This window comes from Microtus oregoni, unplaced genomic scaffold (assembly GCF_018167655.1).
Source record: "Microtus oregoni isolate MIOR12 unplaced genomic scaffold, Mior012 000013F_ref0000133, whole genome shotgun sequence".
In the NCBI taxonomy this organism is placed as follows: Eukaryota; Metazoa; Chordata; class Mammalia; order Rodentia; family Cricetidae; genus Microtus; species Microtus oregoni.
Window position 1 is genome coordinate 3,229,810 of NW_024543072.1, and position 16,593 is coordinate 3,246,402.

Sequence of the window (16,593 nt, forward strand, 5' to 3'; positions counted from 1 at the left end):
TCGCCATTTCGGGGGAGGCTGGATGTGGAGTCATCCAAAATTCAGAAAGCTACGTTCTGGTCCCACGTCTGCTGCTAAGAGAGTAACTTACGGGGCGTCAGTCTGCTGATCAGCACACAGCGAGCGTGAAGGGGGCAGCTGGGTGGAATGAGGCCTGTGTTATGGTTCCTCTCGAAAGTTCACAGCAGCTGCTTCAGCTCCTGCCTCTATGTGTCTCACTCCTCAGCGCGTCACATGCCCACAGCCCCGCGCGTTGCAGCTTCTGAAGATGTTTTGAAGATAAAACAAACGCCTTGAAAAAAAACCCCAAGATCACTGATCTAATTTAGCCATTACCAGGTAGGCTTTTATCATTTGTGGCAGACGTTGGAAAGGAAAATGACGCGTCTGCGTGGTGCGCAGTTTCTAGATTTTCTTCTGTTTGTCATTTCCTTTGCATCAGCAGCTGGAGGGCTTCCTGCCTGGGAGAGAACCACCGACTCTTCCACTGTGAGAGAGCAGAGGGAGAGAGGGTTGGCAAACTTGAGTGGGCAGACAGAGGCAGAGCCCGAGCTGGGCCCTGGCATTCGGGTGGGATTGAATTAGACGGAGATAAGAGAGTCAGGCATTCCAGGTGAAGCCAGATGGTGTGGCCAGTCTACGGGGCAAGAGAGCTGAGCTGACCTCACGAGAGCAGTGGGAGAGGGAGCATGGGCCTTATACAGCCAGGCCGGTGAGACGCTGTCCCGCTGGGGCTACTCAGAGTGTGCCTGAAAACGAGGGACATCTAGATAACCTCACAGAATGATTCTGGGAGCACTTAGGAGGCTGAGGCAGGAGGACTGCTACAAGTTTAAGCCACCTTGTGATACATTGAGTTCTGGGTGAGCCAGGGCTATAGAGTGAGACTCTGTCTCAAAACAAAACAAAAACAAAAACAAAAAAAACAAAACAAGACATAAAATAAACACAGAACATGCCCACTTCAGGTATCTTAAACCTAAATGTAACTTTTAACAAGGTCACAAAGTGTATGTAATATGTACTTTCGATGTACTGTAAGTCTGAAGGTCCGGGACAATGGGTCTCCGTGATACTGATAACCTCCCCCCCCACCCCCATCAGACCCCATTAGGAATGAGCTCAGACACTTTGAGGAGCTCTAAGCTGTAGCAAGGGTCGAGGAACTATGGCTTCAGAACTGTAAAGTAAGAACGAAAATCTTAGTTGGCATAATGGAAGACCAAGAAGTCATTAAAGCACGTAGCAGAATGCCGAGTGTGTTCGTGAGACAAAAGGGAATGATGAGCCAAACGCTCGGGAGGCGGTACAGCCATAGTCTGCTCTGGATGGCTGAGAAACAGCTGACTTTGAGTTGATGCTGGGCACCGGTTGGTAGAGGACGCTGAGAAGTTCACTTAGTATCAGACAGTTCCACTTAGATTTGATGATGAGCACTGCCTGGCAGGGATTAAGTGGTGTCACACTGGAGGGCAGGTCCTGAAGAATGAATTTGTAACTTATTACAGGGCAGAGAGCTGGAGCCTTCGAGATGTGACAAGGTTAGTTCAGGGAACAAAGGGCTTTGTCGCGCGCACGGTAGAATTGGAAGGCGCTTTAGAACAGCTTCGGCCTGACTTCTATGCCTGAAGCCGCCTCGCTGACCTCAGTGACAGAGCAAACATTGTCTTTTCTTCCTGGCCTCAACAATCCTAGGCCTAGAGTCAGGGAAGGACATGCCTGGGCCACCTTCAAGAGAGCCCTGTCGAGTGCACTTCCAGAAGGGCTGCTGGCCTATGAGAAGTTCCCTGCCAGCTCTGTGACTCATCCACACTCTTCCCCAGCGGTATTTTCAGAGTACAATTATGGGTAGCAGACTCTCTTTCCATGGCTGACAATGTTGCCCATCTGTGAAGTCATTAAGCTCCCCGGCTCTGAAAGCATGGAGGAGGTAAACCGTGGGAGTAAACCGGGAGCCTACGGAACGTGGGAGCCTGGGGTTCTCGCACTGCCCCAGGGCGCTGAAGCCCTGAGACCCTTCTTTGAGTGAGCATGGGAGTTGAGCATCGCAGGGTCATCTCTGCTGCAGGGCACAACCAAATTGGAAAGTGCACACCGAGGTGATGAAGTAGGCTTAGAGTTGGGAAACACAGATTCATATACAAGCTCTGCCATTTATTAGCAATAGCCATGGCCAAGTCTCTTCCTTGGCAATTGAGACCTTTTCTCTTTCTCATAGGCTGTAGTGAGCAAGTCTGTGTGAGAATACTGCAGTATAAATACTTTGTTTGGTTTTCTGAGCAGGGTTTCTCTGTGTAGCCTTGGCCGTCCTGGAACTCACCCCATACACCAGGCTGGCCTCCAACTCAGAGATTCACTTCCCTCTGCCTCCAGTACTGAGGTTAAAGGCATGCCCCACCAGTGCCTGGCTAAAATACTTTATAAAAGTATTTGACCAGAATGCCCAAGGCCTAGAAGCAGAGGGCTAGGCCTCTGCCGTGGAAGGCCCATTTTCTTGATGGTTATGTGGTGCTGTTTCTGTCTTTCACAGGACACAGGCAAATGCAATTCTACACATTTGCCCCTTTCTCCGGGGGTCTATTTATTACCCCTCTCAGCCTGATATCCCAGCGCCAATCTCTAAGGGTTTTATGCATCTATGATTACATATCTGTGGGCGTACTCTGCCTTTGGGGAAGTGTCAAGCAAGCAAACAAAAGTTGTCTACAAAGACCCCAGATATTCACGTTGGGGTATTCTTCCCAAAGTAGGGCTGCAGGCATTCTGCCTCTGGAGAACACGGGGTCAATACCCTTTTTCTTCCATTTCTCTTACTTGGGAAGTATAGAGCTTTTTGTTTTTAGGGTCACTGGTGTTTCTGAGGTCAGAATAAATGTAGCTTATAGAAGTCATTGTGATGGGATTCCTGGCAACAGTGCCAGGTAGAAGCACACAGAATTGGTATCTGGTATAGTTAAAGCCATAAAACGGCTTCAACTTCATTTTGGGCTTTTTTGTTCAGACTGTCCCCAGCCCTCAGAGATGTCAGCAATTGTACGATGCACAGCATAGGCATTATGGGAGCCTGTGAACTGGCTCTGGTGGCCTTATTTTGAAGGGTGGTTTAAACTGAAGAACAAACAGAGGATAAACTGTCATGTTTGACACATGATAGCATCATTGCAACACAGAGACACTAACATTCCTTCTGCTGGCTCAGTCTCTCCAGAACCATAGAGAAAGGCTTGTAAAATACAGTCTTCAAGGCAGACTGTCTCAGCCAGTCATGTGGAGCGTGCTGGCGTGCAGACTGTGGTGTGCCACCTCTAAAACTTCCCATCCCGTAGGTCTGTGGTCAGTTGGATAATTTGCATCTAAGTTCTCAGATGCTGTTGTTGCTAAGGCATCAGTAATTACACTTTGAAAACCATGGGTCTTGTGTTTTATGACATATAAAATGCTTTCTCATCCAGTCCCCCTATGTCACCATACATCTGAGACCTTACGTGGTAGGCGTTTGTGCATGAAGAAACCATCTAGGAAGATGGGCTGCTAAAACTCTCACAGCAGTGAGAAATAAGGCTGAACTTCTGAACCTCTCACTCATACTGTTTTCCTAAGTTGAGCCATTGCAGAGTTCTAGAACATCAACCAATGTGGCCCCAAAGTGAACATTGACCTGATTCTGAATCTTCCGTGCATCAGGCTGTAGTGAGTGACAGTAGCTGAAGTATTTTGAAGATCTATGAAGAGTATTTGAGAAGGAAGTAAAGGGGCTGAAAGAAGTTCCCAAGAAAGCTCTGTGGGTGACAAAGGAACCAAGTGAGGCAGGAGCCAGGAAACGAAGCCAAGGAGAGCCTGCTTCAAAGGAGGGGAGTGGGGCAAACTGTGGGTTCGATTAGAATCCCAGCAGCCCTTCTGCCTTGCTCAGGCTTTATCCTCACGGGATGGAATGGGCACTCTGACTTTAGCTACTTTGTTACCAGAGTGTATCCTCAGAAGTCTGTCTAGCCTGCTTGTGCAGAAAGCAAGCTGGAAAGCCCTCTTACCCTCTGGCCCACGCTGGCATGCTTAGCTGTTTGCTGTGAACATTGCCCCAGCCTTGGAAAACCGTGGCACTTTCTCTGTGGTTCCCTTTCAGCCCCATGTGTTCCTTGTATTTATCAACATGAAACGCTAACAAATATTTATCCAGTTTCATAGACGTGTTGACAATGAAGACTACCATGTGTGTCTCCCTGACATGCTGCTTAATAAATACTTGATTGACTGAGATGTCTTCAGAGTGCTAGAAACACATATTAAAAATAGCAACCTGAAAAATAGATAGAACTGAACAGGAAGCCGTGTGTTTCTGGACGCGACACAGTGCCTACCTGGCCATTAGAGCATGAAACAGACAATCTTTACAGAGTTATCTAAATTTTTATAACAATTCTTCAAAATAAGTGTTTTTTGGATCTTGCAATGTGTTTTTTAAACATATATAACATTTTCTGAATCTGGAACTTTAAGCAGTTCCAGTATATTTTTGTAATGTAGGGAATACAAAATCTAACTATTCTATCAAAATTTCAAACCAACCGTCCAATTCCAATTTTTAGCACCCATTTTTTTCCATCCCAGTCATGAAGCTGAGAGGTCACTGCATTTACACACACACACACACACTCCAACATTGGTTGAGCACTCTCCACTTTGAAAGGGATTAAAGGAATTTGGAATACTTAAGATTTATGCTTCTTTCTTTTTTACCCTGGAACCTTCCCCTTACATACGTTTATTTGTGTGTATGTGTGTGCGTGCCTATGGGCACGTTGGGGGAGGTCAGAGGACAACTTGGAGCAATTAGCTCTGTCCTCTTACCCTGTGCATTCTGGAGACTGCGTTCAAGGTGTCATTGTTGCTGGCAACTCACTGACCCGCTGAGCCATCTCATCTACCAGACAACGCCTCAGGAACACCATCATCAACCTCTTTTGAGACAGGATCTTTTCCTTGGCTTGGAACTCCACAGTAGATGAGGCTGGCTGGCCTCAGGGATCTGTCTTCCTGCCTCCTCCCTGCTGAGATTGCAAACATGTGCCACCCTGCCCAGCTTTTAATACATGGGATCTGAGAGTCAAACTCAGGACCTTATGCTTATAAGGAAAATGCTTTACCAACTAAGCCATACCCCAGTCCCCACGTTATAGAATTTCTGTGAATATATATTACCCCTTGAGGGTGTTTTGTTCCTTTCCCTCCACTTTAGATTGTATGTGGTAGGTGAGCAATTTGCCACTGAGTTACAGTCCCCAGCTTATTAAATTTCCAAGGATGGCCTTGAACTCATGATTCCCGAGTAGCCAGGATTACTGGTGTGTATCACACGCTGACTTGTGCTAATGCTCGCTGCAAAGGGTTTTGTTTGTAAGAAGAAATATGAAGGAAATGAAAACTTTTTGAGATGGGACCTCATGCTGTCAGATGGGCCTTAAACATGTAAGCCTCTGCCACAACCTCTGGAGTGGCTAGGATTAAGGGCATGTGCTACTGTGTCCAGCTGTGGGGTCTTCATAGTCCAGCAGTTCCCTCTGTATTGCCTTTTTTCAAATATTTTAATTTAAAATTAAAAAAAAAGCTTACGCTAGAATCAGAGATTTATGATCCAACTTTTTAAAAGTGAAATAGCGAGAAAGCCAGGCCTACATATACAGCAAGACTGGCTCTGAGAGACACTGGTGACATTTAAACTCCGGTTTTATGGTGTGAATTAAATATTTAAACAACTGCTCGGAAGCAGCAAAAAGGAAACTCTAACATTTGAACTATAAAATTTCTGACGTGTGTTTACTCGCTGGACCCCTCTAACAACTTCCTGTCCTTGGAAGCATGCTGGAGTGGTTGACTGGATGCAGGTTGGTGTGACTTTCCCCTCGCGGTGTGTCACGGTCCCAGCCTTGTTTCTAGTAGCTGGCTGTGCTGTTAACCCGGAGGTGGTTGTGCTTCAATGATGTTGATGGCCAGCTCGGTTCATATGCGGCATCTGCTGCCAGGCAATCCCCTGCACAACGTAGGGGGCCAGCAATCACCTTTCCATCACCGCTGGCCTGCTACCTGCTTTAGAGTTAGCAACATTAACTGTTGTGCTGGGTATTAAAACAGAAGAAAATACAAAGGCTATTGAAAGTGCATTGTGTCCCGCTGGTTTTGGATTATACTGAAGGACAGAAGGCTGTTAAAGGGAGACTGTTACAGTACAGGGCATCATATCTTAACTGGGGAGTGGTGTTCAAGAGCAGGGGATAAAGATAAAATGTGTGTGCCAGAAGCTGCGCATCTTTTGCAATTAATCAGTACAATTATTGTAGGTGGATCTCTCTCTCTCTCTCTCTCTCTCTCTCTCTCTCTCTCTGTGTGTGTGTGTGTGTGTGCGTGCGTGTGTGCGTGTGTGTATGTAGTCTTGGCTGGTTGGGAATGTATCCTGATCCTTTTCCCTCGGCCTCCTCAGTGCCGAGATTCCAGACTCTAATCTCATTGTACCTGGTCTTATACCAGTTTTTAAGCTGAGGAATCCAAGGCCCTAAGTGGTGAGTGACTTCCCAAACAATAAAGCGAGGTGGGGCCAGGTTTGGAGCCTCAGTCTACCTGAGTGTAAAGTCCAGCCCCCTGGCATGCCATACGAAGAACCTTAGAGAGCATATGTTACATATAACTGATTCCGTTTATTTCACGGAGGGGAGACTTAAGAATTATGGCCGATGGGATATGGCCTGCCTGTGTATATTAGATGCTGCCAGGATTTCCCGACTAGGGAAGTAGGGATTTGGTGCGTGAGAAAGTGATTTAAAAACTAGGTTAAGGGAGATGGGAATGAAGCAGTTAAAGGAACTGGGATTACTCTTGTCTGATGTGAGCAGTTACTTGATGGAGGATAAGGACCGGCTGGACTCTTCTTGCAATGGAGCCAAAGCATGAAGAAAGGACTGCAAATTTGGTTGGGTGGGGTCTTAGTAAGTTATAACGAGATATCCTGTTGATGAGCCGGGGAAAGGCTGAAAGGAGTACAGGGTGGTTAGTTATGCTCCAGGGTAGGGACAGGGACCTCCCTTCCCAGGGTGCTGCCTCCTGCAGGGTTGCTTTTTTTCTGCCCAATCTTAGGATAATGTTGCCCATGGCAATAACTGCAGTTAGTAGGTAACATCTTCTTAACTGACCCACCAGCCCTTCCCCGCGTTCTGCAGATCTCTTTACCCTCTGCTTTGTCTTGCTTACTGTAGATGGAGCTATTTTGATGACACACAACTCTGATATTTCTCTGCTCAGAAGTGGCCAGAGTAGCGTGATCCCACTCTTCCCAAGTGTAGTCTATAGACTCTCAGGGTAGCAAATAAAAATACAAGAAGTTTAATTAAATTTGTATTTGAAATAAACAATAACTGCTTTTTAATTCAAGCTTGTCCCAGGCACCAGGCACCAGGTACCCTGTACCTTATCTGCTAACTCTACCTGGGGTAGGGGGTGGGTTCCTTCTAAGAGACCTTAGGACTCAAACCTACTTGATTGTTCTACTGTGTTGCCATTTGTACTGACAATACAGAATCAACACCAGTGAACTGGTGAGCATTGCATTATTCTCTCCATGCATGCACACACACACACACACACACACACACGCACACACACACATACACACACACATACACACACATACACACACACATGCACACACACACACATACACACACACACACATACACACACACACACACACACACACACACACCCTGAACACCTCAAAGATGGTTTTATTAGGAATCTCCTTGGAGATGAGGAAATAGCTTGCTGCACAGCCCCAAGTGTGTCTGAGTGTGATCGGGCACAAGGCTCTGATTGTGATTCTCAGCATGCATGTAAAAAGCTGAGCTTGTGATCCTAGCACAGGGAGGCAGAGGGAGGCAGAGCCTTAGAACTTCCTGGCCAGCCAGCCTAATCTAATTGGAGAGCTCCAGGGCCTGTCTCAGAAACTGTCTTCCGAGAACCAAACCCAAGGTTGATTTCTAACCTCTACATACATGCTCATATGTATCTGCTCATGCCCAAACATACACACAGAAATACATGCACACGAATGTCCTTGATGAAGCAGTAAAAACACGAGTAAATCTTATTTACTGTGTACCTGTCTTATTGACATTCTGGGTGACAAACTGGAACAAACGTAAGGCTTATTTCTCACGCAGGGTACAGCGGTAGTGTCGCCCGTGGGATGGATTCCTTTTCCACAGAATATCATTTTCACTGACCAACTTTGGCTCTTTAGACCCACGTATTTGCCAGATATTTTCTTGAAAGTGAAGTGAGCTGGTTACTTCAAAGGAAAGACCTGACAGTATTTGTGCCAATTATAAAACCTGAGCTCTCAAGTGAAAATTATAAATTTGAAAAACTTCTCTCTACCGTCAAGAGCTTGACAGCTTTCCAATATTAAAGATTTTTCTGATGAGATTGGTAGTGATAAAAACGAATGCTTTTTTATATTGTATGATAAAATGTGTTGACATTTGGGAAATGTGTATCTAAGTAAACAGGTATTTCCTAATGACCAATGCATGACATTGCCAAACCACTGGTAGGTAAGACAGCCATTCAAACTGCAATACAGACAGGGATTTTAGTGCAGCAGAGTAAAATAGGCTTTCAAATTCCATATTTTAAGCAACCTTTAAAAGAGGAGTTGGTGTCATAGCAAATAACAATACCCCTGGGTTATCTGAAGGGCTATTCAAATGGTCCACCCTTTCCCCCACTGCATCTATGGAAGGCTGGGTTTTTGTCATCTGCTTCAATCCGTACAGCTACTGCTGTAGACTGACTACAGTGACAGGTACAGGAATCTGTCTTCATTCAGTTAGGAAAGACATTTGCAAAACCTAAACCATTGCTATTCTTGTCATTAGTTTGCTCTGAAAAGTCACTTTTCATTAGAAAAAATACCCAGTATGCTAGCATATAATATTACTACTTTAAAGTTATTTTTTCAGCGTTCTCAGTTTTAATTTTGAATATGGTAGATATCAATCGATAAAAATCTATCTAGTGGAAGCTTCATGGGAACTATCATAATTGAAGACTCTTTTAGGGTATGTATAGGTATTGCCAGCCTATAGGAAAACACCCTGACTTGAAAGCTAGAATTAGCGACCCCCTGGCCCTGATTTTACATCTTCCTACCCTTCTTCCCTAAGCTCTGCTAGGTCCCAGCCCACTGCTGGCTTCCTGATCTCCGTTCATGTTCACAACTTCGCTTATGTCGTCAGGACACACAGCCCCAAACTGCCTCATTTCCTCTTCTGGTGGTTAGTAGGTCAGAGCCAGTCTCTCTGCACCGGGGTCTGTGGGTGGAGAGACTCGTTCAGACCCAACTTCCCGGTGTTTGCGGATAGATTCTGCATATAGCCTTCAGGATGTACTTGCTTGTCTCTCTTAATTAGGTTTCCTAGTGTGCAAAGGACCTGATTTTCTATTTTATATTTTTACCATCAGAGGGCCGTGTGTGCTGCAATAAACTTTATGGGATTTTGGTAAATATTAGCTGACAATTTCTAGAGACATCTATGAGCTTTTATGATCCCATGAAAATTAATCAGAATATTTAGTGCCTGCTGGGAACACAACACTTGGTGGCTGGAGGAGGGGGTTCAGAGAGGATCCTTGCTTAAGAATCCGAATTGTGTTTGGAGACTCAGGATTTACAGCCAAAAGGGAATCTCACTTGACACAAAAGCCACACTATTAAAGATATAGCTGGAGCTACAGACCTTTAGGGAAGGGGTGGGAGGTGAGGGGTTCACCCATTAGGTAGGTGGCTGGAACCATCACTGGAGGCTCCTGGTAGGAAGGAGGGTTTAGTCAGAGGTCAGCAAGGCAGGGATTTCAGGTCAGTGACTAAATCTGAGCCAAGGCAGAGTCAGAAATGAGCACAGCATGTTCACGGGCTAATGAGGAGACAGCTGACCACGGTGAAGGTGAACCCAGCAGAAGGATAGGCTGGAAGCTGGTCACGGGAGTTTAGGCTGTGGATGTGGGAGCAGAGGAGAAGCATCTGATGGGTACGGAAGTGACGCGAGGTCTCTTCACACAAGATGGATCGTTTGTGAGAGGGAGGTCAGAGTTGTTTGTGATGGGGTGTCTGAGCTGGTGGAGGCCACGCTGGGGTCAGGAGGGAGCCTTGAGATGCAATGCATGTAGACAGCCACATGTACGATGCCAGCTCTGGGCCTTTAAGTGGGGATGTTTTCTATTTTAAAGGCATGGAGAAGAATGCCTTGGATCAGGGCTAGTATACAGTTGAATGCTTACACATGTGGTTGGTTTAGAACTAACATCTATTTTTTTTTTTGCACTTAAAAGAATCGATTAAATTCACTCTGACAATTTCATGTGGATAGTGCATTCTGTTTTTCTCAGTCCACCCGCCATTCTTCCTCCTCTTCCTGTGGTCCTGGTCTGCTCCCTAGAGGTCCCTTTACTCAGGTTCAGGCCTTTTTGTTCTTTGCCTGTGACCTTCTGAGTTTAACCAGAACCATCTGTGAGGCTGAATTTGAAACTATCCAGGGGAGCTTGGTGGGCTCGCTCTTTCATACACAATCTAAGGCAATGATTGTCCCTCCCCCAGAAGCCATCAGAATAGATAGAAGACGTCCATTCTGGCCTTTCCTCATGTCTTAATGCCTCTGCACTAGGGAGCTGTGTGGTTTGTCACAAGTTGCCCAACTCCTAGGTGTCAATCTTGTCTGCTGCAAAGATATGAGAATTTACAGCATTTTTTTTCTCATAGGCTTAGCATGAGAATCAAATGAGTTAATACAAACAAAGTGCCTACATTAGAGCCTGACATACAGAAAACCTACAGAAATACTAGTTACTACGCATTTCCCCAGAAACTTACCGTATCATGGGAATAAGTATATTTAAATCACTCAGACAGACCAAAGCATGCAGAACAGTGGAGAGTGGGGAAACAGAGCCACGAAATCCTAGAACCCAACTTCTGTCTCAAAAAAGAAAACAAAAGTAAAAAAAACAGAAACCCACCAAAATTCCAAATCCTTAAAACTTGCTGATGACATCAGAAAGATGGAAAGCCCAAAGCTTTAGTTCCAGGGGCTCAGTGGGTGACAGCATTTAATGCCAAGTTGGACCACCTGTGTTCAATTCAGCGCTAGCTGAGTCCTGAAGGTTGTACTGTGACTTCTACAAACACATAAATGTCACAACATTAAAAAAAAAATTCAGTTCAATAAACTCCGTCCATATCCTGAGTGTAAAACCCAAACGGCAAAGTTGATAATCCTCTCAGTGAAAACACCTCCATTGGTTTCCAGACAGAGGTGCCCTGGATAGTGTTAGCCAATAAACAGCTTTCTTCACTGGGTCTGAGCCTCCTTCCTCTCTGAGTCCACATGAACTTTGTGCACCTGCTCATTTTCCACCAGCTCCCACCTGAGCAACAGTCTCTTTCATGCCTTCATTCTTCCCACGGCTCACTCTGCCTGCCCTATAAAATTAGCGCCGTTTAAAAAAAATAGACTTGAACAAATTTTGGAGATATACAGGGAATTCACACAGTAGAATTTTCACGTTTCTGTTTCCACCAGTTTCTCTTATTACATCTTGTATTGGTGTGGTACACTTGCTAGCACTATTGAGCCATACTAATGGGTTATTGTTAGCTAACGCCTGAAGTTTGTATTATGGTCCAGATTTGTGGTGCACAGGACGATGGGTTCTGACAATTGTATAATGCTTTATGTTCATCACTTTGATGACAGGCAGTATAGCGCCACTGCCCTGTGCCCTGCGTCCTCCCCGTCCTCAGTTAAGAAGCAGTGAATGAAGTTGGACTTTTGTTCCTGTCACTAGGTGACTTGTTCTTGAGAAAGGGGCTGTGCCACAGATTCCAGATGCCCTATGAACGCTGGCAGCTCTGGACCATGGGCCAGCATTAGGATGACATTTTGATATATGCCTCCAGAGACTAAACTTTAAACCTGGAATTCTGATAGTGACATGTGCTTCCTTGCCAATCTGTCCTTCCAAAGAATAAGTAGACAGCCACATGTACGATGAAATCCTTTTAGATTTCAGCTAAGCAACAGTCACAGGTGAGGTGCCTCAGCCCAGCTCCCTATGACAAGCAGAATTCCCAACCTTGGCTCTCTCCAAAAAACAAATGAAGAATAACAGAAAAGCATGGTTGTTTTTCTCTTTTCCTGACCAGGCCCCATTTCAGAAGAACCCTGGAGATCCATGCTTCCCAGGTGGATCCCTGCAACAATCAAAGATGCTCAGCATGTCGTCCTTGAGCAAGGAGCACCTTCCCATAAACATTTATTTTCTTAATTCACGCCGAGTCTTTTGCTATAAAGACACTGTTCTCAACCGTTCTAAAACTCAGCGGGAACAAGCAGATCCGAACAAAGGCAAATAAATCGAATCCTGCAAAGTAACAAAGCTGACGCCTTTTCCCAACAGCCAGCGCCAAGCTAAATGAAAAATATCAGTCATCCACTAGATACAGTATTTACCCCCCTCTAGACAGGAGCTAGGGCCTGTAGACCTCCCCCACTCCAAACAGGAGGCCGAGAAGGTACAAAACAAAGTATTCATTCCCAAACGAGTCATCTATCTGAGCTGCACTGTACACCTCTCGGCACTAGTGGTTTCAAAGTCCTTGGCTGTTACTTCTCTGTACCTGCCTCCAAACACACGTGGAGGTGGTGAGAGGGAGGGAGCCCACCGCCACGTACGCAAAGGGCGAGGGAGGGTGCGGAGGAAGGGAGTCAGGGCTGAGGGCAGTTACCGGAGGACAGTTGGTGCTCCCTAAAGAGCAGAGCTTTCTCATTCCTCTGCACCCCAAAACTGGAGGAAGCGGGGTGGGGGACGCCTGTCTAGTTCAGGCAGAGCCAGCGAACCGTGAGCTCTGATGCTGCAGTGGCGATCGCCTGCGGGCACCTGGGTCCCCCCCCGGGGGGCGGGGCCTCCCCCAGGTGTGCCATGAGCTCGGACCTCCTGAACTCGGCCGGCGGACCCCCGGAGCCCCAGTAGCCTCCGCCCGGGGAAGCCTTGCCGAGGAGCAGCGCATCCGCGCCCCCTCCAGCAGGCACGGGGCCCCACGGGCCTGGCTCGGGGAAGGGGCGCGGCGCCGAGGGGGTTAACCCGGCGGCTGGCGGCTGCAGCGCGCTTAACCCTCGGTCGGCCGCGCCTGGCCGGGGGTGGCGGCATCCGAGTCGCGCGCCGTGAAGCCCGGGGGGCGTGTGGGCCGCAGGCCGGCAGCTGGGGCGCGGCGCGGCCGGTGGGAGGCCCGGGCGCGCGGGGGAGGGCGGGGGACGGCGGCGGGCGCGCAGCGTCGCCAGGGCGAAGCCGGCGTGCAGCGCGGCGCGGCGGGCGCGGAGCGGGCGGGCGGGCGAGCGCCTCCGTCCCCGGATGTGAGCTCCGGCTGCCCGCGGTCCCGAGCCAGCGGCGGCGCGGGCGGCGGCGGGGCACCGGGCACCGCGGCGGGCGGACGGGAGGCATGGGGGGCGCGCCGAGTGGCCCGGGAGGCCGGGCGGGCACCACCGCGGCGTCCCTCTGCTAGAGGAGGGGACCAAGCCAATTCTCCTTTGCAGCAAAAAAATTACATGTATATATTATCAAGATAATATATACATCTGATTTTATGTTTTACAAAAAGTTTATTTTGCTCCATTTTTGAAAAAAGAAGGAGCGTGGGTGGCAGGCGGTTTTTATAAATTATCCTTATTTTTGGTTATTTGTCTCTGTCCTTCCCCACCCCCTGCTGAAGCGAAAATAAGGGCAGGGACCGCGGCTCCTACCCATCCGTAACCCCCCTTACCCGTTCCTCTCCCTCCCTTACGCTGAGCATAGTGCCCTGCACACAGTAGGCGCTCAATAAATGTTCGTGGATGATGATGATGATGATGATGAAAAAAATGCAGCATCAACGGCAGCAGCAAGAGGACCACGCGAATGGTGAGCAGCCAGAGCCCGGGTACCCGCTGCTAAACCTCATCCTATCATGATCGTCCTCTTCCAACGCCCCCCCCCCCCCCCATCTCCCATGCACTGGGTGGATTGAGGGGGTTGGAGATGATGCTTCTGGCTTGGTGTCATCTACATAGAAAGGGGAGATGCGCGGCAGCTACTCCGCTCTCCCCCTTCAGGCCCTGAATGTCAGAGTTAATTCTGCATTTGTTGGGGTGGGGGGCGGCCATTGGGTGTGTGGAGTACTGTGCAGCCAAGGGGTGCGAGTGAGGTGGTTCACGTTCAGTGTCCTCGGGCTCAACTTTCTTCTTTCATTGCCCCCGAACGATGGAAGAGGAGGGTGTTAGTCTTCAGCCTGAGCCCCCTCTCCAGCCTCTTCTCTCCTTCCCCTCCCCCCGCCCCCCGCCGCCCTGGTTGACTAAGAAGGTCCCTAGCATCAGGAAAATTCTAGGACCGGTCCACTTTTACCCCCTGGGTCGCTTGGTAAAGCGCACATCCATCCTCTCTTGAGAGAAGCCCAGGTCTTGGGATATGGGGGAACGGGGTCGGGTGGAGTGTGTATTCCCGCTCCCTGCGGCTCCTGTGCACACGTCCGTAACCTAGCAATGCCCAGAGAGTCGCTGCCGCTGTGGGGCTCTGCAACTCAGCCCCGGTCACAGCACCACGTGCAGTTTCCACACCAGCGGGGCTGGGTCTAGGGGGTTGGGGTGGCTTTTGACCAGCCTCCCTCTTTGGAGGTCGTTGCCATTTCCCAACCGTGGTATGCTTGACACCTTTCCCGGTGAGCGCGTCTCAAAGGAAAAGCTTGACAAGACTAGTCCCTGGGCTCAGATTGTGTGCTGCCTGTCTGCTTTGCTTTGCCGGCCAGGAGACCTGTGATTGCTTGGACTCTTTACTTAGTGATAATTGGTTTTGCAAACGCCCATCCCTTCTTCCTCTCTGTCACCACTCTCGCTTTGACTTCTGCTTTAGCAGAGGCGATAGTGACCCAATGTGGGCACCTGTGAGACCGTCCAAGGAATGGCCTGCCGCTCAGGGACATTGACATGGAGGCCCCCTTGGGTTTTCGTCTTGGGTATACCTGGATGCTACTCTGTAACAGCTCCAGGCAATGAGTTAATTCTTGCATAGGCCTTGAGGCTCCCTGACATAATGCATCCTGTCTCTTAGGTGTAGGGGTGCAGGCTGACTGGATGGTGGCTTGGCTGCCGCTGCTGCTGCTGCTGCTGCTGCTGCAATTTAAAATGCAAAAAAGCCCTAAAGATGTTTTTCTGTTTTCGGAAGCTTGTGGAGGAAATGAGTCTCAAGCATCATGAATTTTCATTTGCAGGAAGTGTTAGTGCATAATCTAGATATTTGTTATGGGGCTCTTGGTGTTGCCTGGTGCCAGAGAAGACTTTTTTTCTGAAAAAAAAAAAAAGCATTTGTGGCTGTGGAAAGATCTTGGAGGAACACCTTAAAAATGGTTAAGACTATTTAATTATTGGCTGTGTGTGTTACTACGTTCAGAGAAAGGCAGTTGTGCTTATCTGTTAGGCCATGAGAGATCCATGTGTTTTCAAAGTCAGAGAAGACACAGGGTGAATTAAGAACAGTCTCAGCGTGTCAGAGACATGCACTAAAAGATTCCTTTTGAAGACACAGGGATGGAAGAGTATTAATGCGATCGGGGTGGTGCAGCAGTGACCCTGCATGATTGACAGACACTCAGAGCAGAGCTCTGTGGACTTTTCCTGTTGCATCGCCTGACCAAACCCCAGTACTTGTGAAAAATGGGACACAAAGTTCAAATGGAAACGCAAGAATGATCCCTTTTATTATTGATAGGAGACACTTTTGCTTTTTAAAGATAATATGGATGGAAATTTTCTTTTCTTTGTTTGTTTTGTTTTTAAATCTCTTTTCTCCTTCTCCTCAGAGGCGAACTATGCAAGAGGCTCCAGACTCCCTATTTCTGGTGAAGGACCAGCTTCTCAGCCGAACAGCTCCAAGCAGACTGTCCTGTCTTGGCAAGCTGCCATCGATGCTGCTAGGCAGGCCAAGGCCGCCCAGACCATGAGCACCTCCGCTCCCCCACCTGTAGGATCTCTCTCCCAAAGAAAACGTCAGCAATACGCCAAGAGCAAAAAACAGGGTAACTCATCCAACAGCCGGCCTGCCCGCGCTCTTTTCTGTTTATCTCTCAATAACCCCATCCGAAGAGCCTGCATTAGTATAGTGGAATGGAAGTATCCTTTTTCTGTGGGAAGTCCTGCTCATTTACCATCTGTGCCTCAAAAGGATTTGCTGTCTGCAGTGACACTTATTGAAGGCTTCTTCAGCATTCGGGAATGTGAGCAATAGAAACTGTAGGCAAGGGGTTTCATGGACTACAGCTCCCTATCTTCTCAGCTCTCCTCAGCTTGTGGAGGGCGGCTCCACGGGTATATTTAGCCTTGACGTGTGTGTGTGTGTGTGTGTGTGTGTGTGTGTGTGTGTGTGTGTGGCGCTGGGGGAAGGAAGTGAAGACTGCAACTTCAAAGTGGTAGGGAGTTAAAATATGAAAGTGACCTTTGGTCATAGGCTGCCAGATAGTTTTAAAGCTGT

At 47.9% G+C, this 16,593-nt stretch overlaps 1 protein-coding gene across 16 annotated transcripts in view; it reads left to right on the forward strand.

Moving 5' to 3' along the window:
• The first annotated feature begins 13,430 nt into the window (after positions 1-13,430).
• Positions 13,431-16,593, forward strand: part of Cacna1d (calcium voltage-gated channel subunit alpha1 D) — a 309,902-nt gene continuing 306,739 nt past the window's right edge. For 15 of the 16 annotated variants that reach the window (XR_005975392.1, XR_005975393.1, XM_041662363.1 and 12 more), the window contains exons 1-2: positions 13,431-13,995; positions 15,926-16,235. Coding sequence is in view for 14 of the 16 variants with exons in the window: in XM_041662363.1 (XP_041518297.1) it covers positions 13,929-13,995; positions 15,926-16,235 (377 nt within the window). In the remaining 2 variants the exon portion in view is untranslated. The remainder of the gene's footprint in view (positions 13,996-15,925; positions 16,236-16,593) is intronic. The other variant, XM_041662373.1, reaches the window with a different exon arrangement.